The sequence below is a fragment of the Ornithodoros turicata genome, chromosome 2 (assembly GCF_037126465.1).
Source record: "Ornithodoros turicata isolate Travis chromosome 2, ASM3712646v1, whole genome shotgun sequence".
NCBI classification, from domain to species: Eukaryota; Metazoa; Arthropoda; class Arachnida; order Ixodida; family Argasidae; genus Ornithodoros; species Ornithodoros turicata.
The window spans coordinates 141,846,153-141,873,867 of NC_088202.1; the positions used below are offsets into that span (position 1 = coordinate 141,846,153).

The window sequence follows — 27,715 nt, forward strand, 5'->3', positions numbered from 1 at the left end:
AGTCGATGGGTTAAAGCAAAGCTACTCAAATATTCATCGTCACGATAGCATCAGAGTAGCTGCTATATTGTGTGTTTCAAATCATTTATTTGTAAGAAGAAGATAGTCACTGCCGTATTACTACTGATCGCTAGCTTTATTGGCCTTTCATCGTTATTGACCTTCTTGATTTTCGTATCGTTCCTCCTCTGCCCCCTCCCCCTCCGTCACAAGTTTCCAATCCAAGCCACTATCTATCCATACTGATCCATATGATGCGTACACTTGCGTTGAGCTGTCGTTTGTGTTGGAGCGTTCAAACCGCAAGCAAGCAAACCGCGCACATAAGTCTTAAAAGATTTAAGGTCTGATTATAGTCCCCCATGGACGAAGATAGTGAAGCAGACCTGCATCCTGTCGCGCTCCTCAACGACAGCGACGACGATGAATTGTTCTGCGAAGAAGCTCAGTCTTCCGATTCAGAAGCAGAATGCCATAGCTTGCAGCCTATGCAGCCCGTCTCGAATGACATCGAAACTGATGTTCCGTCACCGCAAGACGAAGATTCCATCGTAGGGTCAGGTATCGCCGATATTCCAAACGACCTCGAAACTTGCTTGGCGATGAACAAAGCTTACCAAGACATTCTGTTAGACGCCCTCGATAAATGTTACCTGCTTTTGGAGCAGAACCGCGAAATGCAAGCAACCGGCCCAAAACTTTTGGCGGAGCGTTCAAAGGCCGCACAGACGCGGCTGCCTTCCGCTTGTAACACGTTCCTGTATCCGTACTTTCGGGACAGATGCGGAATGCCGGCACCGCCGAACGAAGACGAAAAAATCAAGCGGGCCAACAACGAAGCGTGCCCGTACCTTAGACCCCCTCCTCGTTGGACAACGGAAGAGATTGAAACTTTGCGTCACGGTGTCCACAACAGCCTAGTAGAACGCGCGTTGGAGTCCTGCATGAACCGTAAACAAATACTAGCCGAAAAATTAATCGTTAAACGCGACCCCGAACTAGAAGAGCGCGTGCGAGAAATTGAATCAGAAATGGAAGAAATTAAAAAGCTAAACGTCCGAGAACTGGCAAGTAAAGTGAACCGGCCACCCGACTGGTTGCGCATATCCGCGGTAGATTTTGAAGGTTTGCGTAGCGACGTCTCGTGCGAGCTGATGTGGAAGCACCTGCTCCGTCCGGAGTTAAACCAGAAGGCGTGGATGCCGGAGGAAGACGCGAGGTTGAAAGAGTCCGCGGAGAAGTGGCAGGAACACAATTGGGAAGAGGTAGCGAAAGAGTTGAGGAGCGGACGGAGCGCGTTCCAGTGCGCTCAGCGTTACCACTCGAAGCTCGTGAGTAGGACGCAGTCTGGACCGTTCACCAAGGAAGAGGATGAGCTGCTCTTGAGGCTGGTGGACGTGTGTCGTGACGGCGACTACATCCCTTGGAGACAGGTAAACTGAGAACAAACGTCGCGCATGTTCAGACATGAAGTACTGGTACCTGATGTCGCACATTGTGCCAGTTTTTAACGTATCCACGGATAATCCTTCGTTTACTTGCAGCAGCACATCGTCCAAGTAGATACTGTCAGGATTTTAATTAATATCGGCTTACTGCAGCAATAGACGTGGACAAAGAGTTAAAACATAGAAGAGACAAACCATCTGCGGACTCTCAACTAAGTGAAGTTTATTGGAAGAGCCTATGTTCTAACTCTTGGTCCGTGTCTATTGCTGCAGTAAGCCGATATGAGCTTGTACCAACTACCCTGCTTTGTCTCTCTTGAGGATTTGAATGCCCGAAAAAAAAAAAAAAAATATTTAGAGTTCTGTGGGCACATGTAAAATTTGCGGCGTGGGTTCCTTTCAGAATAGCTTTCATATGCTGCTGCACACATTAACAGCTTGCAGGCTGCTTTACAGCACCTTGCACTCAGAAGAGGGTAGCAGTACATAATTTATATGTTAAAAAATGGGTTTCCTACAGGTCTATTACCTCTTTTGAGGTAAAACTTTAAAGGAGTACAGAGGGCCATCCAAAAAAATTTCAGACTAAGACATCTGATGAAAGTGTGTGTGCCGTTATACCGAATAGCGCGAAAGGTTTTGATGTGTGCAAATTGTTTCCCAGAAAAAAACTCACATAAACATAGCTCCGCGCCTTCACCCTTAACTCGCCACTCCAGCTATAACGAGGATGAGGAGGTATGATGGCACGTCACCGATGACGGCATAAGGAGACTCGTTCTGGTTTGCCGGTCAGTGGGGGTCAGCGCATTGTCCCTTTGCCGCCGTAAACCTGTTTTGCCAGGCCGACGCATTACCGAGCAAGGAGAAAGGCTTTATCAGAACCCCGAACAGCCGAGTAGCAGACGACAGCGGAGTGGCAGACAACATTTCTCTAGGCCAATCAGCGAGCGTTCTCCTTATAGCGTCAGCGCGAGGTTCCAGGCAGATCACAGGCTGGTACTGCTCTTCACCACCGTTGCGCACGGTCGCTTTTTGCGGCGTATTTTAAATTCAATTTCTGCGATAATTATGACTCTGTGGTGTAAATTACTTCGCATGGTGCATCTTACTGGCAAGCTTAACAGTTTTATAGGAAGAAAACTGGGTGTTAAAAATGACTTCTGTGCTACTTTAAATGTATGTTCACATAGGTGCAAACGGGTGAGCAGCCTGCTGCACAAAATACGAGGGGATAAAAACGGGAGATTGGTGTAGTACCGAGAGGGAAGGCAAGGTGTAGAGTGGAGATGAACATTCCGAGCGTAAAGCACTTCCTCTGGCGAGCGCAAAAATGTCGAGCATAATTTTCTACTCATTTGAGGAGGAATGTAAGCTCTAAAAAAATGTGTACGTTGAGTGAAAAACTCCTTGAGTTTGAGGAGTAAGCACGAGGACACAAAGTAGTGTAAACACACCTTCCGTGTTTTTCAGTGTTCTTCTGGTCTCTGTGGTCTGTCTCGAGTTGTTTCCCTCATCACATCCACACCGATTAGTTTGCTTCCTGTTTTCTCTGTTCCACATAATTTTTTACCTCCGTTCCACCCCTCTCACATCCCCTCATCACATCCGCATCAACTACAGGTTTTCCCAGTGATTTTAATCCGAGTGCCATCGAAATTAATCCACGTGCCATGCAAACTGTATGGGGCACGGATTAATTTAGCTGTAACTTGAATTAAAATCACCGGGAAAACCTGTCGTTTGCTTCCTGTTTCTCTGTTCCACATAATTTTTACCTCCGTTCCGCCCCTCTCACATCCCCTCATCGCATCCACACCGACTAGTTTGCTTCCTGTTTTCTCTGTTCCACATAATTTTTTACCTCCGTTCCACCCCTCTCACATCCCCTCATCACATCCGCATCAACTACAGGTTTTCCCGGTGATTTTAATCCGAGTGCCATCGAAATTAATCCACGTGCCATGCAAACTTTATGGGGCATGGATTAATTTAGCTGTAACTTGGATTAAAATCGCCGGGAAAACCTGTCGTTTGCTTCCTGTTTCTCTGTTCCACATAATTTTTACCTCCGTTCCACCCCTCTTGCATGCCCTCATCACATCCACATCAACTATAGCTTCTTCGTGTTTCTCTGTTCCACACAATTTTTTATCTCCATTCCTCACCTCACCTTCCTCTTTTTGCCTTTCTTTCTTTCCTTTTTTTTGTGCACCTCTCTTTTGTTTTTTTTGCACACTGCTCTTTTGTTGAGACACCGCTCATAAATGCGAGACAATGTCCTGCACGTGCTTGGGATATAACCTCCAGGAAAATAGACCAGAAGCCAGGAGTCATGTTTAATAAACTGAAGGATAGCACTGGCTTACATAACAAACAAAGTAACAAAATTTGTCTGGACATTTCGACGTCTATGCAGACGTCATCATCAGCAAAGAAACAACAGCGCGCGAGTCCTTAGGTCTTATATAAATATAAAATATAAATATAAATAAATAAATATAAAATAAATAAATAAAATAAAAAATATAATAAATATATAATATAATATAAAAAGATAAAATAAATAAATAAAATTAATAAATAAATATAGAATAAATAAATATAAATAAAGGTCTTTGTTTGTTATGTAAGCCAGTGCTATCCTTCATTTTATTAAACCTCCAGGAAAGCGTTACGATCCTTTTTTTTTTTGTCCCCGTCTATGTCTGCGATTCACCAGTATAACAGCTAGGAGCCGTGTCGTTTTTCTCACGCTGGGAATATTCCGCGCAGGTGGCGTACTACATGGAACATCGCAGCCGGGCTCAGCTGATATGTAGATGGGACAGGTCCCTGCGGCCGACTATCAAGCGAGGCAAATGGACCCCCGAGGAAGACCTCATACTCCTCAGTGCGGTCAAGCTGCACGGCACTTCGCAGTGGAACAAGATAGGAGCTGCCCTGCCCAACCGTCCCATTGCCGCCATTAGGGAACGATACATTGACCATTTCAAGGTTTGTCTCGTTTGTTGCCTGCGAAGGGTACATTGAGGCATGAGGTCGAAAAAATGAAGGTTGGATGTTTCTTTCCATTTTTTTTTTTTTTCTGGAAAATTTCCAGTCTGGAAAATAAAATGTTAATTGTGGCAAAATATAATGCTTAAATGAGGCCGAAATCTAATCAAAACCAATCGGTGTCAGTGAAACCGATCGAAACGTGAATACGACGCAATATTTTTTTTTTTCATCTGACCAAGTAAAAGCTATGCCACTTTTTGTTTGTGCGGTGAGCTTTGTTATTGTTATAAATCGCTGGACGATGGAAAGTCAGATTATCTTCAGTGTTTTATTTTTATAGTTTGTTCCAAAAAGGAAACTTGAGAAAGCTGTTGTTCTAGGTATTCAAGCTAGTCAAAATTACCAGGAAATTTGTGTCTCCACATAATTGTGGGTTCTACTGGTTGAGCCTTGCGGGCCACGGGCTAATTTAGTGTCACTTTTGTGAAATGCACTCATCCCAAGCGAATGTCACTTTCACTACGTGCTTGCTACATGGCTTAAGTAAGTGTCACTTAAAGTGGGACTCTGCAACAAAATCACCACAAAGATTGTAACATAGCAATCACCCATGCGGTGTCAAGAACATTCATACGAAATATCGCGCAATTGCATGTGTTAAGACAGTGGCATTGTTTTAAATGTTCACAATTTGTTTACAAAAAAAATAGACAGTGATGTAACAAAATAATTTATCGAGAGACATGGATGAACAAGGCGAGCGTTTGCAAGGACGCAAGTCTGGTGTATTCTTTTGTCATGTTACCGATGCACGGCTATGCTTCCATCCGGCTGGGAAGTCTTGTTCAAATAAACTGTTACACACATTCATTTATGCATAGAGTAGTTTCACTCAAGACGGCCAAGTCAATATCCTGAAAAGTCGCCAACCTACCATGAGAAAGTAGCAGATTACCCTTGTACGCAGCCCGTTTTGTGGCCAGCGGTACGCAGGCGTCTTAAATGGAATTTCTTTACTGAATGCCGAAATGCCAGCAAATCAGTCTGAAGGGCATTGTTGCGACCGAGAGAAGTCCGACGTTACGTGGTGCGTGGTGAAAGCCGTCTTGCCCTACGTGCAAAGGACTCACGAATGTAGTGCAAAGTAGTATAGAAAAGAGTAGCCAGTAAATAGCCAGGCCGCCATCGCTCGAATTTTGGCATCACTGCAATCTGAAAGCAGCCAAAATCTGGCAACCCTGATTTGAAACAGTGATGTCCCTGTGTCTGTTTCAGATGGATCTCGTGTTTGGTAGCTTCACTCCCGAGGAAGACAGGATGCTGCTGGACCTGGTCGAGAAGCATGGGCCGAAATGGTCCCGCATCGCGCGAGACATGTCATGGCGGACTGACAACGCCATCTTGATTCGATACAAGAAGCTGGCACAGGTGCTCAACCTGGAGTCCACGGATCAGGTAGAGCGGAAGTCGGAAAGATTTGCCGACCGTATACATAGCGTGAACGCAATGGGTATTTTCTCGCACACCGGGAAATGAACCCCCGTCACCCAGTCATTGGGGCATGGCCTCTCTTGCCGAGCTCTCTGTTACTGGAACCCACGGAAGCTGAGTTTTTTCAGATCAGTACGAATTGCCTTAAAGGAGCACCGAAGTCGTTTTTAACAACCTGTTTTCTACCTATAAAACTGTTAAGTAGGCCAGTAAGATGCACCATGAGAAGTAATTCTCACCCCAGAGTCATAATTATCGCAGAAATTGAATTTAAAATATGCCGCTAAAAGCAACCGTGCGCAATGGTGGTAAAGAGCAGTACCAGCCTATGATCTGCCTGGAACCTCGTGCTAACTCTATAAGGAGAATGCTTGCTGATTGGTCTAGAGAAATGTTGTCTGCTACTCCACTGTCGTCTGCTACTGGCTGTTCGGGGTTCTGGAAAACTCTTTCTCCCAGATCGCTGTAACGATTCGAATCCAGCTGAGGATAGACCAGAGGCTGGGCGAGTTCATGATGCAAAAAGATGAAATTCCCGCTTGACACAACAGGTAACAAAATTTTCTTGTAACGTTTCGATGCCTGTCTGGGTGTCCTAGTCATATGACACCCGCACAGGCGTCGAAACGTTACCAGTAAATTTTGTCATATCAGAGACTTGGCGCTCTTTGGTCTAAGTAGCCCTTGTGCCAAAAAACCTCTAACTACATACATACATACATATATCCTAGTCATATAAAAGCGAAACAAAATGTACAGATCCGAGACCAGCTTTATGCCTCCGTCGTGCTCCTGTAGCTTTCCTCATGGCTGTTGCGAGCATTGATATCAGCATGAACGTACCAGGATATCATTCTTTGCGCACTGAAAAGTTACGAAAGGGTGAAATAGTACACAGGATAAGTGGGGAGAACGCAAAAGTTGTCCTTTTCTTTTCTTCTTTTTCTTTTTGCTCGTTTTCTCCTGCCTGTGGTATCCCCCGGCTTTGCAAGTCCTACGTTGCAGAAAAATCAATCATCCACTGCAGAGAGCTAGGGGCCCTACTCATACTTAAAGAGGCAAAACAAATGCAAAAACAACAATCACCTCAAATTATGTTACACGGTATGTTAATTAAATATAAATTATTCCACACTCTTTCTTGATTCGGTGCTAAGCAGTGAACGTCATTTCGGCTCGTGCATCAGTATTCTTAGTCCGCGCGAGTGCAGGCCGCACCGTCGAGCAGTCCCGGTGAAAAACATGGTGTACGTTGAAGAGTGGACTGGCAACGCTGTCCGAAGGACGCGAAGTTTTTCTTCTTAACAGTAGCGTTTTGTGAACTACAGGTTTTCCCGGCAATTTTAATCCAAGTGCCAGCTAAATTAATCCATGCCCCATAAAGTTTGCGTGGCACATGGATTAATTTCGATGGCGCTTGGATTAAAATCGGCGGGAAAACCTGTAGTATCGCTGGAACTGTACTGATTGAAGCAGGGACTTTCATTTGAGAGCAATTTGTTTTTGCATTATAGTGTCCCTTCGATTAATGCTTACTAACTCACCCCGGCTGCTTTCAGATTGCAGAAAAGAAGCACAACCTTCCCGTTACGCACGGCAGACGCCGAGCTCTCATGACTGCAGAGTCACGGCGGAGGGAGTTGTTCTCCGTGGTGAGCCAAAAAATCCTGTCACGCCGGCAGCAACAGCAGGCTCGCAGGATGGTGCTCGATGAAGACCTGGAGCGTTCCGAGTATCACGCTCTTTACAGAGCCCTCCTCAACCAGAAGGATGCAAGAATAACGACGAGACAAAAGCAGGTTAGGCTTCTTGAATAACAGTTCACCTGCGGAACTTTCAGAGGGCAGATTGTATTATCAGTTGACTGCATATACGTAGGGCCTGACTTTTTAGGGTTAAACCCGTATCCGCCCGATATTTACCCCCCGAACGAAATCTGTAAAATTCGGGTTTAACCCGAATCTACCCGAAAACATCTGGGTCGCGTGGCACACTCATAAGCGTGCATTCAAATAAAGTTTGATAACATTGCTAAACATTAGTTCCATGTTAAGACAAATTTTTATTAAACAAAAAAAATCACCCGAATACACACGAATTCCTGACGACAGAATATGCCGTAACGGGATTTAACCCAAATAGACCCGAATTTTCAAATTAAAAATATCACCCGATATTTACCCCCCGAATCTGGCCAAAAATAAAACCCGAAAAAGTCAAGCCCTACATATACGACGGGAGTGACTTTTACGGGTTAAACCCGATTTCTCACCGAATTCCAGTCACTACGAAATCCTCCAGTGAGCCTTCCACTGAGGACAAGAGGAGAAACGATAACGCCCAAATGCGCACTTACCGCCCGATCTCTCCCCGAATAGACGAGTTCAGAAAATCCCAGAGTGCTTAGCGCCGCTTTGAACTGTGGGAGTTTACTAACGCGAAAGAAACGGGTGGCCTCCAAACCGTTCCGATTTCTCCCCTACCGGTCCGTTGTCCGCGACGTGTCAAGGTCAGCGAAAGCGAAACGTGAAGGATTATTCTCCGTTCCCCCGCTCAGCAAGCGCCCAGGATGCAATGCGTGCGCAAAGAGCACTGGGATTTTCCGAACTCGTCTATTAGAGATTTAAAAATAACGCCCGATTTTTTAGCCCCCCGAATCTGAGTGAGGCGTTTAACCCGAAAAGGTCACTCCCTACATGTACAATAGACGACTGATTTTCCAGGCTCGACGGTGTCCGGAAAAAGGTACGAATAATGCGGCAGTCTGAAGAGGCAGACGATCACTAAATTCAGCATTATCTCACTACGGCTGTGCCACAGAAGTCTATAAACGTGTCCCGTCTAATCTGGCGCCTCTGTATCATGATGTACGCGAGCATCATAGGCTTGTCGCGCGTAGTTGACAGTAGCGACAACAAGTTCACCATGCCTGCGGTTGACGGTTAAGGGGGAATCACTTCTTCAGAAATCTATGGCTGATTTTCGTTCGCACAAGACACGTGAACGCTCTAAACTATCATCATAATACTGCTATTGGCCCGTTCTCTTAGCTTTTCTGTAGTCAATGACGTATTTTTTAGGGGACAAGCTTGAGCCGTTGATTTTTAATAAATTAAAGTTTGGTGCGTCTCGAACATGCGCTGCCATCTCGATAGAGTGTCGCGCAGTAAAATATTTGGCTCGATACAAGTCAACGGATAGTCCTGGAATTCTACAGAATGTGTCATTGACAAGGGAAAGCAAGGAGAACATGCCAGTACTTCTGTTTTGACGATATTTTACTCCGTTTCTGGGCGCTGTGCGAAGAGATGCTCTCTATTGTCTTGCGCAGAGGTGATTGCCCTTAAGGACGCTCAGGGCAATCATCTGCGGAACCTGACTCAATTTCCAGCTGCGCAATTTGCTGAGCACACGTGCCCCTAGCCTCGAAAACTGATGACAGTGTGCACAAACAGAAACTCTGGAGAGCGTCCCGACTTCAGACGTTGAAAGTGCCGGCGGTGAAAGCCACCTCCTAAGAGAATGGTTCGGGAAATTTAGAGCAGTCTCGCCCAGGATTCCAATTATGTACCAGCCCAATCCAAGCGCACGATCCAAAATGGAGGTTTCGAAGCTTTCCAACGCGCTGCCGAAAGAATAGTGGTGTTGGTCCGCCTCTGCAAGCGTTTTGGTTCGGAAAGTCGTGCATTTGGGCTTAGGGCTGTCCGGCAGGACAGTTGCAAGATGTATTTATGTGTGCCGACCGATTTATGGGACATGCTCGATTGGGCTCGCTTATTCAGAACTCGTTCGTGGAACGGCTACGAGCTCCATGGAGTTGATGTATAAGAAATGTGCAAAATTTTGCACTCCGTACAACCGCTTCGCTCGATGTTTCGGACTCTGTTTGCCCAACCAGCGAATCTCTCTCCTGGGGGGACAGAAACTATTGGTATCATCCAAAATTCGTATCGAAAGAATTCAATCAACTAAAATATTGAGGCAAGAGAATAGACAATAATTCCTCATTTTGCATTCCTCCGAGTAGAAAAGGTGTGTCGTAACGCTTTTCAGTCTTCGTTTTTGACCAACGGCACGATTCAAAAGTCCCACCACTGCTGTCGGTCCGCAAGTCACGCTACAGTGCTGTAAAGCGAGCTTCACCTAAAGCACGCGAGCGTTAGGTGAAGTGGACTTGTGGAATGGTGGTGACTGCGGTGGCTCCCTCGCTGTAGAGTGACGAAATGTGGCTTCAAGAAATAGAAGCTGACGTTATCATGCAGAGCTGGAAGTCCATTCGGAAAGTGTCGACAAATTTTTCCAGCCTACCAGTGCTTAGCAAAGTTGACTTTGAGGCGAGATTAGTTTTTTCGGACTGTTCGACGATTTAGTGTGTTGCGCGATCCCCGCCGAGCCCGAAAAAACGGGCGGCGACCGTTGTCCTGTAGTGCGTTAGGACACTGTTCTGTGTGGGAGTCTGATTAACCAAGATATCGTTCGGCTACTAGAGACATTTTCTCTCCCGCTTGGGAGAACGGGAGAATAGTCCGATGCAGTCCTTTTGTAAAGCATATACGATGCAGACGCTTTACAAGTAATTTATTGAGCAGAAGCTTCATGCATGGGTACCTGCTGGCAGTGGCGTTGCTAGGGTACGCGTCACCCGGTGCAGGGGCTCTTTGCTATTTAACCCGAAAAAGTCTGATTTGATTTGGAATCGTCCAGTCGAATGAAGGGCTGTTACATGATGTGATGTTGAAGTTCGTTAAAGAACTACGATGTGATGTGATGGGTTGCGAAGTTGAAGCCTCACGTGTAAGGGTTGTTTGGATTTAATCCACATGGTTTTTATCCGGTGGATTTTTTAATTTTTTAAAAATTGTATCCACAAAATTTAATCCATACCTTTTAGGGTCGTTGTCCAGGTGCGATGTGAGAGACTACCTTAATTCAACGTCACACGTAAAATTCCCACTTTTTTTGTTGTAATGTTGGTTGTTTACAAAAGCACAGGTAGGCGCACCATTAACTTCTAACTTTTTCGACTTTTTAGCTTTTCAACTCTACTTATAAATTTTTCAGATCTAACTTTCTCGGGTTTTTCAGTTATGGATCTATACCACCAGCTCGCTTGCTACCTCTCTATCCTAACTTTTTTCTTGTCTTCTGCTTCCTGGAGGCTATGATTTGCAACTAAAGTACGGCAGCTATAATCCAGGCGTGTAGCGTCTACACCATTCACTCACGCGTGCATGGGACTCAAAGGGCTCGTATATAACTTTTGACTGAAAACTGAAAACAATGAAAACCCATTCAGTGTTACTGGGACAGGCAGATTCATAAACCGAAACCACAAGAGGTCACCCGAAATCGAGAAGAACAGCAAAGCACATTTGCTTTTTTACTCTGTGTCGCGTTTCTAGGCTTGCGTCTCTGTTCCCCCCCCCCCCCCCCCAAAAAAATATCCGGATTTTATCCAAAGAAGCCCACTGGAGAGAATATTTTTAAAAATGTCTAGGTTCTTTTCGAACCCTGTGTGTTCTGCATAAAAAATGGTGCATCAGAAAAAGGTGATCGTACAAAGCCACCACAACGTACGGTCTGCTACGTGCGCTTTCAAGCACCTAGCCGGCAACAACTGGCGCGGCGTTGTGCAACAACACCAGCGCCAAGAGCATACCTGTCCGCATTGAACACACACGTGTGTGTGTGTCCCCATCGGAAACACACGTGTACGGTCATTATAGTACGCTACCACACCGCTCATGCGAACAGGTGTGAATTAAGCGATAGATGAGGGAGCGTGTCGAACGGATATAAAGGCTTCACATTTCGTGTCTGGTACGGGGCCTAATTTGCAGGTGGTGAGCGTGGGCTTACCGGCACCCCCCCTCTTCCCCCGTTGCTTGCCCTTGCCTACCGTGGACAGGGAGACGGTAAGTGTCTGGAAGTACCGTGTGACTTTCGTGCGCCCTCGGGCTGTTGTGCCCAGGGATATTCCCAAAGTTTTTCGTCTCGCAGGGGGGCGCATATGCCCGTATGTATGTATGATGCCCGTATCTCCTCCTTTGCAAAGTTTTTGGTCCTTCTGGCCGATGTCTTTTGAAGGGGTGTGTTAGGGGAGCGCTCGGGGGGAGTGCTGGGAAAATCCCTGATTATGCATGGCTCGCCCTCTAGTGAGAAGCGATAGCGTGTAGTGGATGCGTTAAGGACAGCTCTTTGTGCTTTGAGTTCTACATGCTTTTTCGTGGAGGGCTTCCGTTCATACGGTCGTCTTGCGGTATGGCTCCACGAGGGGCCTCTCTGTGTTCGTGCACTGCTTGTGTTTGTGCTTGATATATCAAGAGTTGGGATAAGCTATGTCTTAAAGAAAAACTGACGTGGAATGTCTGTGCAGTGCAGGCCGCACGACCTATGTTAACGATTCCCATTCCCATGGGAACCCACTTTTATAAGCGCTTATGAGTGCGTACCCTGGGTCTGCATAGCACATTTTACTGTTGCATGACGAACTAGCACTGCACATAGTACGGTAGACAAAGAGCAGTTGTGAACATATCATTTTTGTGAACTGAAAGACTGACATAAGCTTACATATGAAAAGAATGCGATCAGTAATTTATGCAGTCACTTGTAAGTGACAGAAGCAGTGTTCTGGGGCTCACCCTCACGCAAAGACTAGATAAGGTACAAGCCCAGACCTGGGTGATCCCCTCGCCAGGGAATCCGCCAAAGTTTCGTAGGCGAATCAGAGGAACGTTTGCAACTCCCTTGCCTAGCACTAAAGTTCTGCAGCTCAGTACCATTAACGTGCCAAGTTAGTAGGACCACTCACGCTGTTTCCTTAAACATATTGCGTAGAACAACTTTTCCTTACATTGCCCAGAGCATATCCTATAAGGTCCCTATGGTTCAATGCTACGGACGACGACATACGAGGAGACGTGTCGTCGGAAATCAGTGGGGTGCACACTATCAAGTATTGTAGGAAGAACCTATAAAATTAAGCTTTAGTAAAACCACGAGACACTACAGTGACAAGGATACATACACAGTCGCTGTCCGATTTTTCGGACTCTGTGGGGATCGCGCAAAAGTCCGAATAATCGAGCGGTCCGAACAAACGAATTTCGCTTCAAAATTAACTTTACTAAACCCTAGTAGACTGGAAAAATGTGTCGATGCTTTCCTAACGCGCTTCCAGCACTGCCTGTCAGAGGCACTGCCGTCATCAAGTCCGCAAGTCGGCTTCGCCTAACGCATGCATGATTTAGGTGAAGCTCGCTTTACAGCGTTGTCGCGCGACTCGCGAGCGGAGAGCGCGTGCTGGGCCGTTGGCCAAATCGAAGACTCAAAGGCGCCACGACAGATCTGTTCTACTCAGAGGAATGGATAATGAACAATCATCACTGCCTGTTATTTTGCCTGAATATTTTAGTTGGTTGATTTCTTTCGATACGAATTTCGGACGATACCAATATTTTCCGTCACCCCAAGAAAGAAATTCGCTGGTTGGGCAAACAGAGTCCGAAATAGAGCGACGGAGCTGTACGGCGTCCGAAATTTTGGACGCTCTTATACATCAACTCTATGGGACCCGCGGCCGTTCCGCGAACGAGTCCGCATAATCGAGCATGTCTGAAAAATCGGCGTCCGAAAAAATCGGTCGGCGACTGTATATATACCATTGTACGGCGCAGCTTGATCTTCGATATCCTTGCGCCAGAAATCTTCAAAGGCAAGTTCGCTGGTTATTATGCAAGAAGACGAGATGTTCTACATGATCGCGTAACAGGGGTCCCCTTTGTGCGCACATCACAGCCCCTGCTGGAAAGAACACCCTCTCACTGGGCACTGAGGTAGCTGGGATTGCCAGCCAGGTAACGGTAGCAAAGTTTTGCAAGGTTGGGATACCTGTATTGAGTAGTCGTCTGCTACCAGTGGGAGGGGCTCAAGTTCCGTTTTAGCAGCACGTCATTTGCATATGCTTCAATTTCTCGTTCGGGTTCAGTAGGTAATAAGTTCGTGCACAGCCGACTCTGCCAGGTCGTCAAATGTGTTCCACACCTGCGATGGGGTGGCTGCCGTAGTCTTTGCACCCTGCTCGGAGTCACGGCACCTCGTTTCGCACCACGTTTGCACATTGCTCGTGGCCACCCTCTAAGGCTTTCAAGAGCTCCGCAGTAATTCTTTTTGTATTTTCTGTAATTTATTTTTGCAATTTCTTGCGCTGCGGTAATTCGGAACAGCCTCTGACATTAGTTCCATGATTCCACGGTTTTCCACGGCACTCTATGGTTGAATGTCAAGGGCCACCACTGCTGCAAGCCTGCCATCAAGAGCACTTTTCCTCATTGCCAGCAGAGGCTCTGACCTATGCAGTACGTCACTGAGCGTGGGCTGATCTTTCTTGGGCACATGGGCATTGTTCTGTCGCTAGTACTCCCTCAGAAGGGCAAGGTGACGCCTAAGCTAGTTCACGAGAGGGGTCGTTGAGCCTATCGTTGTTTGCAACACGAACTTGCAGGCATCACACTCTGCAAGATGACCTTGGAAATCTCCGAAAGTACCTCCAAATGCTGCTGCGTTCTTTGCATTTTGCAAGTGTCGCATTGCACTACGAAGGTCTGAATGTCTCTCTCTGTGTCGAAGACGCGACATCTCTTAAAAGGGAAGCGAGACCACGTTTACCACGCAAAAACTAAACTACAAATTTGTTATTCGATTCGTATTAGAAATACAAATATTCACACGTCCCTAATCATAATTCAACTTCAGAACTCATAATTGGGATTGAGCTTCAAAGCGTGACAGATTTTGAAGCTTTATAAAATTATAATGAGGTCGGTTGTGAAGTTGAATGATGGGATATGATGTGGTGTTGGACGAATTCTTGTGAAAATTCCGACCTATGGTAGTATGTGGAAATACCACCGATGGGTTGGACAAAGTTCCTCTGTGTGAAAGCTTCTTGTTGAAGCTTGTTGTAGTAAGTTGTAGCTTGCATACTATCATGTATATTTTGCATCTGTTGCGTGCTTCTGGCCTAAATTGCTCATACATTGGTTACAGAGAAGCAAAGGCCGTGTCCTCGATGCTTCCATTGCAAGATTTCTTGGTGTCCAGACAGTGGTGTGTCCAACGCAACATTGGCGAGTTTATGAACACGAGGAGAACGGCGGAATCCTAAGTGTTCTCCGCAAAATGCATGACCTACCACCCAGGGAAGGGCAGCCAGAATCTGAGCCAGAGGCACTTTTTGCCGAATACTTCCAGCAAAAAGTGAGCGTTTTTTGTAGCCTAGCTTTGCTGCATGAGTTCTCTTTATGTACAAGAATGTATGTCTGGATCATTGAAGCAGAATTGAAGGACAACAGGTGAAGAACAGAACCCATTAAACCCAATTCCGCCCAATTATCGCCCCCCCCCCTTGAGTTTCGTTGTAAAGGAGTTTGACTTATTAAAACCAGGTTGTTTAGCCCACAGATATGTTATTTTACTAAATTTACTCTGTTTCCTTTTTTTTTTTTTTTGTGAACATCTTCCCCAAGTTTGTGTTGAAGTAGGCACGCAAACATAACACTCTTTTTTTTGTTTGAACGTAAAAGTAAGATGAAAACTGCACATGTCGCTTGATGTTCGTCCATTGCTGTCCCTTAGGGGATGTCGGCATATCCACTTTTGTTTGTTGCTTATTGCTTGATCTCTGTGGTGTTTGCTTCTTGTTTTTTTTTTTTTTTCCTTCTCAGGTCCTAGGTTGGGAAACTGAGGTGCCTACCTTCCCCCCGCCAGTGTTGCCGCCAAACATGACAACCACGGCCACTTACTCGCACCTACTAGACCGGGTGAAGCAAATGAAAATACCCGAGCACATCGACCATTCCGAGTTGGCCGACGCCTTAAGTAAGAGGAGCGCCGACGCCGTGCTGTGCTCCATCTGCAAGTACGTTAAATGTTCCGAAAACACTTTTGGAACCCATTACAATTTTAGAAAGTATTTGTACAGTCGACCCGCGTTTATCCGGACGACTTCGTTTCCTATGAAAATGTCCGGATAGCGGGGGAACCGGATAAGTGAAACACGAAAATCCAGAGTGATCCTAAAAGGACATCCTTATTGACCATTACACAGAAAACTATCCATTGTCACCTGTTTCATTCTAACATACGCATGCAGTTCTTGCAAACCTTTGCGAATGACATTGACTTGCGAAATATTGTTCTGTTGCCCGAAAAATGATAGCGCTGCTCTCAGTGCCGCCCGCGCATTTTCTACCGTTACAGCTGGTGCCATCCACGCTTTCATCATCAGAATCTTCTTGAACACTATCGGAAGTGACGACACTGACGATATCATCATCTATGATTGCAGTGCAGGGGTCCTCGTTGCGGACCCTCTCAGTCTCAAATGACCAGACTGCTCAGTGGATTTTGTGTAACGTGCAAAGTCGGAAAGAGAGAAAGTTCTTCCTAGCAACGCCGTCTTTGTGTCAGTAAAAAAGAAGGCCACGACCACGGTTCTCGACCTCGCTTGACTAGGTGTGGGCATTCCAGGACAGTGACCGGATAACTGAAGCCGATTGTTGGGTATTAGTCACTTCTGTTCCCTGGAATTCCCGTCCGAGTCCGGAAGCTGAAGTCCGGATAAACGAGGGCGAAATACATGGGGAGAAATCCGTCCCCATGTTTTTTTGTCCGGATAGCGCAGGATCCGGATAAATGAAGTCCGGATAAACGCGGGTCGACTGTACTTAAAAAAAAATGTCAGTCAGGACCGTATCTTCGGTGCTCAGCATTACTAACCTATATTATTAACCTTGTCAGGTGAGACGACAGTATTTCGTTGCAGTGTTGGGGGGTCTGCCTCGGTGGGTTAGTCGACAGCGCGGTTGCCGGCTGACCCCACGATCGCGGGTTCATACGTGGTGGAAGGGTACAAGCTGTTCAGACATGCCACCTTCTGCAAGGGGCATTAAATGTGTTGTTCGGCGTTTTGATATGTATTTCTGCGAACATTAAAGAACTCTCAGGTGGGCAAAATTAATCCACAGACCCGGCCGCTTGGCATCATTCCTGGTGTCTCGCGACATAAAGCCCCAAATTATTATTGCGGTTATAACACTGGGATCAGGCGCTCACATGGGTGTCGTCTGCTGGACAAAAGTTTCCAGAACCGCGATCTACTATATTATAATGACCGTGTCATAATCAGAGCCCCCTATGAGGAGCCCGTCCGCACGATCCGCTAGAGGCGCCACTCATCGGCGCGTGAGATCACGCATCACGATTGGACGACGGAAATTTGAATTCTGAACGCGCAGAAGCGTACGTACGACTACCGTAGCAGACGACGGTGATAGCTCCCATGAAAACGCGTAGAATGATGATGATAATCAACCTCAGAATGAAACATCTGTGGAATATCCACCGTTTGTACAGAAATACTAAGATAAGCTAAAGTACGAAGTATCGTAGAAGTTGAGGAAGCAATAACTGGGACGATAAGAAGCGCCACCGCTACCTCCCAAAAATGCGACGCTGCACTCCCGAAGAACAAATGCGGGTACGACATTGAGAAAAGGAATGCCACCTCTAGACTGCACTAGAGCCACCGACTAGCTTCACGACCTGCCAGATGACATGGCGCTTCACGCCTCGGGGCTGCCATGTCCCGGAACCCACAGTTTTTGCTTGTCGCAGCAGCCTTGGAAATTAGCTTTCCAAAAGAAATGTTCAGTGCACAGCAGAGTTATTACGTATCTGAAGCATCCAACTTTCAAGCTTTCGGAAAAGCACATACTTTCCGTAGGCCATTCACTTTACTTGTCCATTTAATAAGCACACTTTTCAAACGAAACCTACACCTGGGTGTCTTCCGCTGTTCCTGCGGACAAGCATTGCGGACCATTATGCTTGTTACAGGCTCCGAAATGAAGCTCACGCAGGCCCCGCCAGGTGTCTCCAGTGCTGCAGGCTGCGGCAGATCTACGAGCACTACAAGGTCTTACGCGGCCACTTCCTCTCGTACTTCCTGTGGCCGGCCATCTTGAGTGGTCAACCAGTGGAGAAGCCGCCACCGGAGCAGAAAGGAAAGCCCAACAGGAGAAAATCGTAGGTTCCGCATGAATGTTGTTGATACGGTTCAAGACGCTGAATGATTACTAGGTACTGTGTTCGAGAATGAAGCGGTAGATGTGTGTGGACCGCTGCTACGCCGGCGTCAGTCACACCTAAGCCAGTGATTCTGCCTAGAGATTCATCTCTTGTGATTCTGCTTTGTACTCTTGCAATCACAGTTGTATCGGTAGTGGTGGTAGTAGTTGAACTTACTAGTTAAACTACCTGATTGTAGTTAGAAAGTAGTTAACAACTACTTGCAGAAAAGTAGTGTGCAACTACTAGTTAAACTACTATTTCAAGTAGTTAACTACAGTAGTCAGGTTACTGCAGGCGCCAATACTTCCGATTTTGCCACAAGCCTTATGGCGCGATTGTGCTTCCGACTTTTACCTTGAGCTACTTGTTTGACGTGAACGGAGGTGCAGAGCAATTGTGCCGTTCATGTGTACTAAATGTTCACTTTTATCACTGCTTGTGATTCCTATTTAGGCGTCCAAGAACACTATTGAATGGGCGTTGATTGGACAACGTTAAGTAGTTATAAATGTTGTTAAAATACATTGCAGTAGTTAAAGAAGTAGTTTTAACTACCTCCTCTGAAAAGTAGTTGAACTACTAGTTAAACTACTCCATTGCAAAGTAGTTAGTAGTTATAGTTAAACTACTGTAGATGTAGTTAGTGGCCATCACTGGTATCGGGAAGGATCAGTGAGTTCCTGCAACATGCGCAGTGCCAAAGGCTCCTAGATAACAGAAGACTTATCTTCCTTACAGTGACATGCTAGAAGCGAATGGGGACCATATTGACTTACAAACCTGTGCCTAGGTAACCCAGTCACCTGCTAGCAAGTTCGTAGGGTACCATTCACTGCTGGCACGTCACTCTGAGGAACTTTGTCCTCGAAACTTTTGTCCGGCACTGTACAGCTCCTGTCAACTAAGAAACAAAAGCTCCTGTCAAGAAACAAAAAACACCCGATAACACCCGGAGGCACAATTAACATCCGATTTCTCCCCAAATTGCAGATCTAAAAGGTGCGCCCGATTTTTACCCCCCGAATCTCAGAAAGGCGCTTAACACCGAAAAAAGTCACTCCCTAAATGTAGGTTGTGATTGCGAATGTTCCAACGTCATTTTGTTGAACTTTTAGGGACCATCTAAAAATAAGGAAACACCAAAGAAAACCATGGGTGGCAGAAAAATGGAAGCAGCACCGTGAAGCCAAGCAGAGAGCTGCAGCAGCGGCTCAAGCGCAAGCCAGCGACCCGTCCCGGGGTCAGCACCAGGACAGTCGGGACGCCGCCGAGCAGGAGGATCAAGATGAGGCTGAAAATCAGATCAGGCACGACGTTCAGAATAATGTGGATCACGAAATGTGTGATGAGCCTAACAAAGAAATCGAAGGCGACACCTGCAATGAGGGCTCTGGAGACATGCAACGGGGCGTAGAAGAAAGTGTACCTGCTTTTGGACACGCCGAAATCAGCACCGTTGAAGCGCCGATGATCATTGGGTGATAATCATAGTTCTGGAGAACCTTTATACTACTTCTACCACTGTTATTTATGCTACTTCATTCACCTAACGGAATGCACTCCACCACCACTCATCGTGTTTCAGTATTGTGGTTTTCTCATCTTGCAATCTTGTTTTCAAGTTGTTGACCAGTGTGTTATGTAGATAGTGTTGGTATTTATACAGTCATTTTTCTGTCCTATTTTCTTTTTTTGCTAATATTTGCGTTACGAATCGATTGCGAGGAGCATTAAACGAGACATTATTGATATCTAGTGCTCAATGTCTCTGCTTAGCATATACCAGCTAGCATGGAAGTGCAGCACGCCAGATGGTTTGAGGCATGATGCTGGAGACATGCAGTTCACTCAACACATACAGGGAGCTCTTAAGTGAATGAGTGATGTTGACGATACCTTGTGACATAAACAGCGGGCTGAAAGTAGTGCTGTGCCATACTCGTAGCAGACAGAATTTTCAGTGGGAAATAAGACAACAGAGCTGCATGCTGTGCTGATGCTACGTCACACCGATCTCATTTGGCACACAGTACCCAGGCACCTCACCTCACCTCAGCTCGTGGGAAAGTGAAAACTCTATGCAGATGGTTGCTGCTAGATGTTATGTTAACAACCAAGAAAAAAAAATCAACATCACTGACTGCAGGAATGCTTTTTATTCTCCATTGTGAGTATTCTCCAAGCGCATGTGCAACGCCTATCTTTGACATAGGAGTACCTAATTCTGCATACGCACTTTGCAATTGCAATAAAAAGATGTGTATGAAATTGCAGGACGGTTACGTCTCGTTTAACGCGAAATTCAGCGTCAGCTGTGCGTGTGGTGAAATGAGGCCTCCATGCGTTCGGGCGCCGCGCGAGGCGAGAAGTAGCACACAGCTACCACGAGCCCTGTGGTAAACCGTACGGCACAGCTGACTCTGTAAAACTGACGTACTTTGTTTTTATTTTTTTTTTTTTCTCACTTTCCATCAATAGCGGTTGTAAACTGGCGGGATTCTCCTCCTTACCCCCAGCGCTGCAGCGCACATGCGTAAGTTTTGTGCGTGCATGCGAATGCCGACGACGCCGACGCGGTCTCGTCCGTCAACTGGGAAGCACGAGCGTTTAGCAAGCGTTACGGGATAGCGAAAAGTTCAAAATCTAGCCACAAATCGACGAAAGATTGCTCGAGAGTCGACTCCCACCGGCTTTCCCCTCTACTCGGGTCGATGGAGTAAACGACGACGACTCATACGTCATGACTCCGACGCGCGAGTTCAATAAATGAACACCGACCATATGTGACACAATGCGGAGATCGAATGTCGTCTGCGTGACCAAAGCCGATGCAGTTTGTTTACCCACAGTTCATACTGCCACAATATGATTTTGATGATTTTATAGCTGGCAAGATTGGCATATTTTTGTCCTATCTTCGTAAATGATCCACCTGTGAAAATTTCTGAAGTGCTACACTTGCACCCTGTGAAACTGTGCGATGTGCGCAAAGCAGACGACAGTGAATCTTCAATGCCGCAGACATGTGGTGAGAACAGAGAACGAATGATTTTGTGGGTAAGCCATAAGTTCATGGGTCAAAACTTACAAAAATATGTCAGAACCTGACAATGCATAGTTTAAAAGCGATTCCGTCGTTGCATTGAGAGGCATATATTATTTATTACACAGTGCGAGCTTGATCGGTAATACGGACCTTTCCTTGCTTGCCTTCCCCCCCAATGGTACTCATGCATAGATGCCGCATATAACAAACTGGAAATAACGCGTGAAAATTGAATATATATGCAAGTTGTAAATCAGTAGGAAAGAAGTAGGCGTCTGTAAGTAACATGGAGGCGGTGAAGCGGCCGCAAACGAGAGCAGACGACAACACGCTGGGAAGTGTCCTCCGCTACGCTAGTGGCTTCTGTGCAGGGACGAGTAACGGTAATGGTAACGGAAACAGAAACGGTATATTACCGAAATTGGAGATGGTACCGACAACGGAAACGCATACCATACAATACCATACCACGGTCCTCCATTACCAGAAATGGAAACGAAAACTACCGTGCGGTATTAAATTCGGGTAACGGCTATTCCTGTTGTGCGATGACATTTGAGTGACTTTTGATTCTTATTTGTGTATTTTGATGACTCCATTCCCTGTAATGCTCTAAATACCACACGTGAGCATGGAAACAAAGCACAATATTGGATCTCGAGGGTGCATCCCTCGGATCCCTCGTCCCGGTACTAATAACTCCGTGACATCAACACATGACTGTACTTCACCATAGCACGAGGATGACAGCCTACAGGACAGGATGTCTATAGCCCTTATAGTTTTTTAATTAAAAATCTGTATCGAAAAAAAAAAAAAAACGCACCCTTTACATTAGTTCCAGTCTGCCAAGTTGGCGGCGCGTTGTAGCATCTGACGTAATTTCCCAAGCAGCACAACATTTTAGCCGAATAGTACTGGCCCAATATTGGGCCTTTATTGCCAATATTGGACCACTATTGGGCCAAGACATAGTGCTGCTTGCGTTGTTTGTAAACAGTGAACTCTGTTGGAGGATGCCAAATGTGAGCTGCTTTCAGGTCACGTGACGGTCAAAGCAGTCTTCACTCAGCTTGTTTAACTCGATTTACACGGGATGAATAGGGGTTTATGCACATGACGTCATCCGCAGGAGACCGCCACTGTCGCTTGCAGGCAGATGTGCTACCCATATTGCACCCACCGTATATTTGGTGTTTCAGAGTTATTGTGCAGTGTGATTTGTAGCATATCCAATCAATTTCCATGTTTTCGACGTTAATAGTCACCCAAAAAGCATATGGTAGCGAACGAATGCGAGAACATAACTTCGAGGGACCTACAGTATGGCGGCGAGGTGACGTCAGTGAATAAACCCTATACGTGTCCTAAGAAGGTGTCCTTATCCCTATCCTCCATTAGCCAACTCAGGTACCAACGATGATACATTCGTCGATCCGTGCCTCAAGAGGTTGCATGAGGCCCCCAAGTTGAATATAAAAGATGGTTATTTGCCTCGATGTAAGCCTGCGCGCATTCCAAGTTTTGCAGATAAGGGGATGACTGATGCCAGGGGCGGATCCAGACCCTCGATTTTGGGGGTGGCAGTTCCTTTGTCGAAGCGCGTAGTAGTGGGGGAGGGGAGAGAGGGAAATCCGATGTATAAACTGTTTTGGTGCTTAATAAACACGGATCGAAAGTTTCCGAACCGAACCAAAATTAATCGCTCTGGCGTCTTCAGGCGTCTTCGCCATTGAGGCACCGCGGGAGTTGTCACGTTCTTATGAAAACCGATGGAAATTCCTTCTTCTGGAGAATCCTAGTGAGTCAAGAGGCAACATCGGACGCGTTCATCGTAAGGAGACAGGGATTTCTCCACCCTATAACGGACGAAGTACAGCGCATGGTGTTGGTTGTGATATTTGGATTTTGGAATCAGTGTATTATGTGCAGATTGCGGTTGGATGGCCTTAGTTACTCTATTTTTGTCGTTGATTAGGTCCTGTAACTCTTCCATCTATGGTCCTTGTTGTGACGAAATCCAAATGAGTCAAGAGCCAAGATCGGACGCTTTCATCAGGATGAGACTGGCGTACCTCCACCCTATAACTTAGCTGATATTAGCTGATGTAGCTTATATGCCGACATTATGAGTTAGCTGATATTAGCTTATACTAGCGACGTTAGCTGATGTAGCTAATATTAGCTGATAAAAGCTGACTACTTGATTAGCTGATATTAGCTGACTTGCTGATTAACTAATATTAGCTGATGTAGGCGGTATTAGTTGATATCTGATGTTAGCTGATATTAGCTGACATTAGTTGATCAAAGCAGACTGCATGATTAGCTGACTTGCTGATTAACTGATATCATTAGCTGATGTAGGTGATATTAGTTGATATCTGATATTAGCTGACTGCCTGATTAGCTGCTATTGGCTGACGTTAGTTGATGTAGCTGGCATTAGCTGATATTAGCTATCTGATTAACTGATATTAGCTAATATTAGCAGATGTTAGCTGATATTAGCTGACTACCTGATTAGCTGACATTAGCTGCTATTATTGATATTAGATTATATTAGTTGACATTAGATGAGTTAGCTGACATTAGCTGAATTAGCAGATATTTGCTGACATTAGCTGCATACCTGATTAGCTTATATTAGCTGACTACCTATTCATAAAAACTGCCTCCAGATACAAATTGAAACATCCACGTCGCCCGAGGACACAATGGGTAACCACCTCGGGGAAGTCCCGTGAAAAGTGTAGCCGACCTCTGATCACGTGCCTTCGTAGCAGCTTAGACTGCCTATTCAAACCTATTAGCTCACTACCTCACTAGCCGATGTTAACTGATGTTGCTGCTATTACCTGACATTTGCTGACTTTAGCTTATATTAGCCGATGTTCGCTGATATTAGCTGACAGGAGCTGCGCTAGCTGAGTTTGCTTATATTAGCTGACTTTAGCTGATGTCAGCTGACATTAACTGAGGTAGCTGATATTGTTTATTATTTGACATTAGCAGATGTTAGCTGAATTACTTTATATTAGCTAAACACCTGATAAGCTGATATTAGCTGATGTTGGCTGACTACCTGATTAACTGATATTAGCCGACAGCTGAATTCGCTTATATTACCCGAGTACCTGCTAAGTTGATATTAGCTGACTGCTTGATTAGCTTATATTGGCTGATCTTAACTTATGTTGCTGCTACTAGCTGACAATTGCTGATATTAGCTCACATTAGCTGACTACCTGATTAGCTGATAGCAGCTTATATTATTGGAGGTTAGCTGACATTAGCTGACGTTTGCTGATGTTAGTTGGTATAGCTGCTATTTGCTGACATTAGCTGAATACCTGATTAACTGATATTAGCTGGTATAGTTGCTATTTGCTGATATTAGCTGAATACCTGATTAACTGACATTAGCTGAGTACCTGGTAAGCAGATATTAGGTGATATTAGCTCAACTAGCTGACATTAGCAAAATTAGATAATAGCTGGGTACCTGATAAGCTGATATTGGAATTATTTGAGTTAACTGACATTAGCTGAATTAGCTGACTACCTGATTAACTGATATTAGCTGATGTATCCGATACCAGCTAACATAGCGCTGAGTTAGGTTATATTAGCTGTCGTTAGCTGATGTTAATTGACTGCCTAATACCCCTAATAATACCAGCGAATATTAGCTGACATGACCTGAGCTAGCTGAGTTAGCTTATATCATCTGACTTTAGCTGATATTAGCTGACATTAACTGAGGTAGCTGATATTTATTTATTATTCAAAATACCTCAAGGGCCCAAAAAGCAGCATATTAGCTTGTGTTAGCTGATGTAGTGATATTAGTTGACATTAGCCGATGTTAGCTGAGTACATGATTAGCTGATATTGTTACATGAAGACGAGTGGATGTTTTTTCCTGAGCGCGTGCCACCGGCCCCTCGGCTCGCATCAGTGCTCGAACGTGCTCAGTCTACTCGCATCAATATTAGCTGAATTACTTTATATTAGCTGAGCACCTGATAAGCTGTTATTAGCTGACGTTAGCTGATGTTGGCTGACTACCTGATTAACTGATATAAGGTGACATTGGCTGAATTTGCTTATATTACCTGAGCACCTGCTAAGCTGATATTAGCTGACTGCCTGATTAGCTTATATTAGCTGCTGTTAGCTTATGTCGCTGCTATTAGCTGAGGTTAGGCAATGTTAGCTGACATTTGCTGATATTAACTGAGGTAGCTGATATTGTTTATTTATTATTTATTCAAAATTTCCCAAGGGCCCAAAAGGCAGCACATTGGCTTGCGTTAGCTGGTATAGCTGCGATTTCATTAGCTGCGATTAGCTTATCTTAGCTGACGCTAGCTGATTAAGCTGATTTAGCTTATGTAGCTGGTGTAGGTGACATTAGTTGACATTAGCTGATAGGTGGTATAGCTGGTATTAGCGGAATACCTGATTAAGTGATATTAGCTGGTGTAGCTGATACTAGCTGACATTAGCTGAGCTATCTGATTTTAGTAGACTCTTGATTAGCTCATAATCGCTCATATTAGCCGACTACCTGATTAACTGATATTAGCTTGAATTAGCTTATAGTAGCTGAGCACCTGATTAGCTGATATTAGTTGAGTACCTGATTAGCTGGTATTAGCTGAATGAGCTTATATTAGCTGGTATTAGCTGAATGAGCTTATATTAGCTGGGTACCTTATTAACTGATATTAGCTGGATGCCCCGTTAGCTGCAATTAGCTTATATTAGCAGATATTAGGTGATTAATTGATATCAGCTGATATTAGCTGGTGTTAGGTCATATAGCTAATATTAGCTGACATTAGATATTAGGTAATTAGCTGACATTAGCTGAATTAGCTTATAGCTTACCTCAGCTGAATTAGCTTATTAGCTGTGTACCTGATTAGGTGATATTAGCTGATATTATCTGATGTTGGCTGAGTACCAGATTAGCTGAATACCAGGTAGTCTTATATAAGCTGATATGAGCTAACATTAGCTTACTACTCGATTTGCTGATATTAGCTGACATTAGTTGAATTAGCTGAGTACCTCATTAGCTGATATTAGCTGAATTAGCTTATATTAACTGAGCACCTGATAAGCTGATATTAGCTGACGTTAGCTGATATTAGCTGAGTACCTGATTAACTGATATTAGCTTATGTTAGTTCGGTACCTGATTAGCTGAGTACTTGAAGCTGACAGCTGAATTTGCTGACATTAGCTAAGTTAGCTGACTACTTGTTTAGCTGGTGTTAGCTGACTACCTGATTAACTGATATTAGCTGGTATTAGGTGAGCACCTGATGAGCTTATATTAGCTGTGTACCTGATTGCTAACATTAGCTTATATTAGCTGAGCTCCTGATAAGCTGATATTAGCTGACTACTTGATTAGGTATTAGCTGACAGTGGCTGAATCAGCTGAGTGCCTCATTAGCTGAATTAGCTTCTATTAGCTGACATTAGCTGAGTAGGTGATATTAGCTGACTACTCGATTTGCTGATGTTTGGTGAATTCGCCTATATTAGCTGACATTTGCTGATCACCTATTCATAGCGACTGACTCCCGATCCATTTGAAACATCCACGTGACCCGAGGACACAATGCGTAACCACATTGAGGAGGTTCCTTTAAAAGTGAAGTCGGCCTCTGAGCACGAGACTCCGTGACTGATCACGTGACCTCATACCAGATTCGGCTACCTATTCAAACCTATTAGCTGACGGCCTGATTAGCTGATATTAGATTGTTAGCTTATGTAGCTGATATTAGCTGACGTTAGCTGATGTAGCTGGTATTAGCTTATATTAGCTGACATTAGCTCAGTTAGCTGACATTAGCTGATGTATCTGATATATCTGATATCAGCTAACATTAGCTGAGTTAGCTTATATTAGCTAATATTAGTTGCGATTAGCTCATATTAGCTGACGCTAGCTGATTTAGCTTATGTAGCTGATATGAGCGGACATCTGCAGACATTAGGTGAGTTAGTTGATATTATTTATTCAGAATACCCCAAAGGCCCAAAGGGCAGCATATTAGCTGATATCAGTTGACATTACCTGATGTAGCTGACATCAGCTGATATTAGATGACTACCTGATTAACTGATATTAACTTATATTATCTGGTGTTAGCTGATGTAGCGGATATTATCTGAGTTAGTTGATATTAGCTGATGTTAGCTTATATTTGCTGAGTGTTTCATTAGCTGCGATTGGCTTATATTAGCTGACGCTAGCTGTATTAGCTTATGTAGTTGATATTAGCTGAACCTGAATTGGCTAATATTAGCTGACTACCTGATTAACTGATATTAGCTGCTGTTAGCTGATGTAGCTGATATTAGCTCACATTAGCTGAGTTAGTTAATATTAGCTTACATTAGCTGATAGTAGCTGACATTAGCTGAATTATCTTATATTAGTTGAGTACCCTATAACCTTATATTAGGTCGCATTAGCTGAATTAGCTTATATTAGCTGAGTACCTGACTAGCTGATATTAGCTGGGAAAATATTCATAGCGACTGACTCCCGATACATATTGTAACATTC

At 44.9% G+C, this 27,715-nt stretch overlaps 1 protein-coding gene across 2 annotated transcripts; it reads left to right on the forward strand.

The window, feature by feature from the left end:
* The first annotated feature begins 4 nt into the window (after positions 1–4).
* LOC135386250 (snRNA-activating protein complex subunit 4-like) lies at positions 5–20,347 on the forward strand. Of its 2 annotated transcripts, XM_064616056.1 has the most exons (9): positions 5–1,433; positions 4,224–4,445; positions 5,724–5,903; positions 7,499–7,738; positions 11,780–11,854; positions 14,991–15,200; positions 15,668–15,861; positions 17,841–18,029; positions 19,190–20,347. In XM_064616056.1, the coding sequence occupies exons 1-9, from the start codon at positions 363–365 to the stop codon at positions 19,554–19,556; spliced, it is 2,748 nt and encodes a 915-aa protein (XP_064472126.1). In that variant the 5' UTR covers positions 5–362; the 3' UTR covers positions 19,557–20,347. The 2 variants fall into 2 exon arrangements, with proteins under 2 accessions (XP_064472126.1, XP_064472127.1); XM_064616057.1 differs by lacking the exon at positions 11,780–11,854 and having other exon boundaries at positions 8–1,433.
* The last annotated feature ends 7,368 nt before the right edge of the window (positions 20,348–27,715 follow it).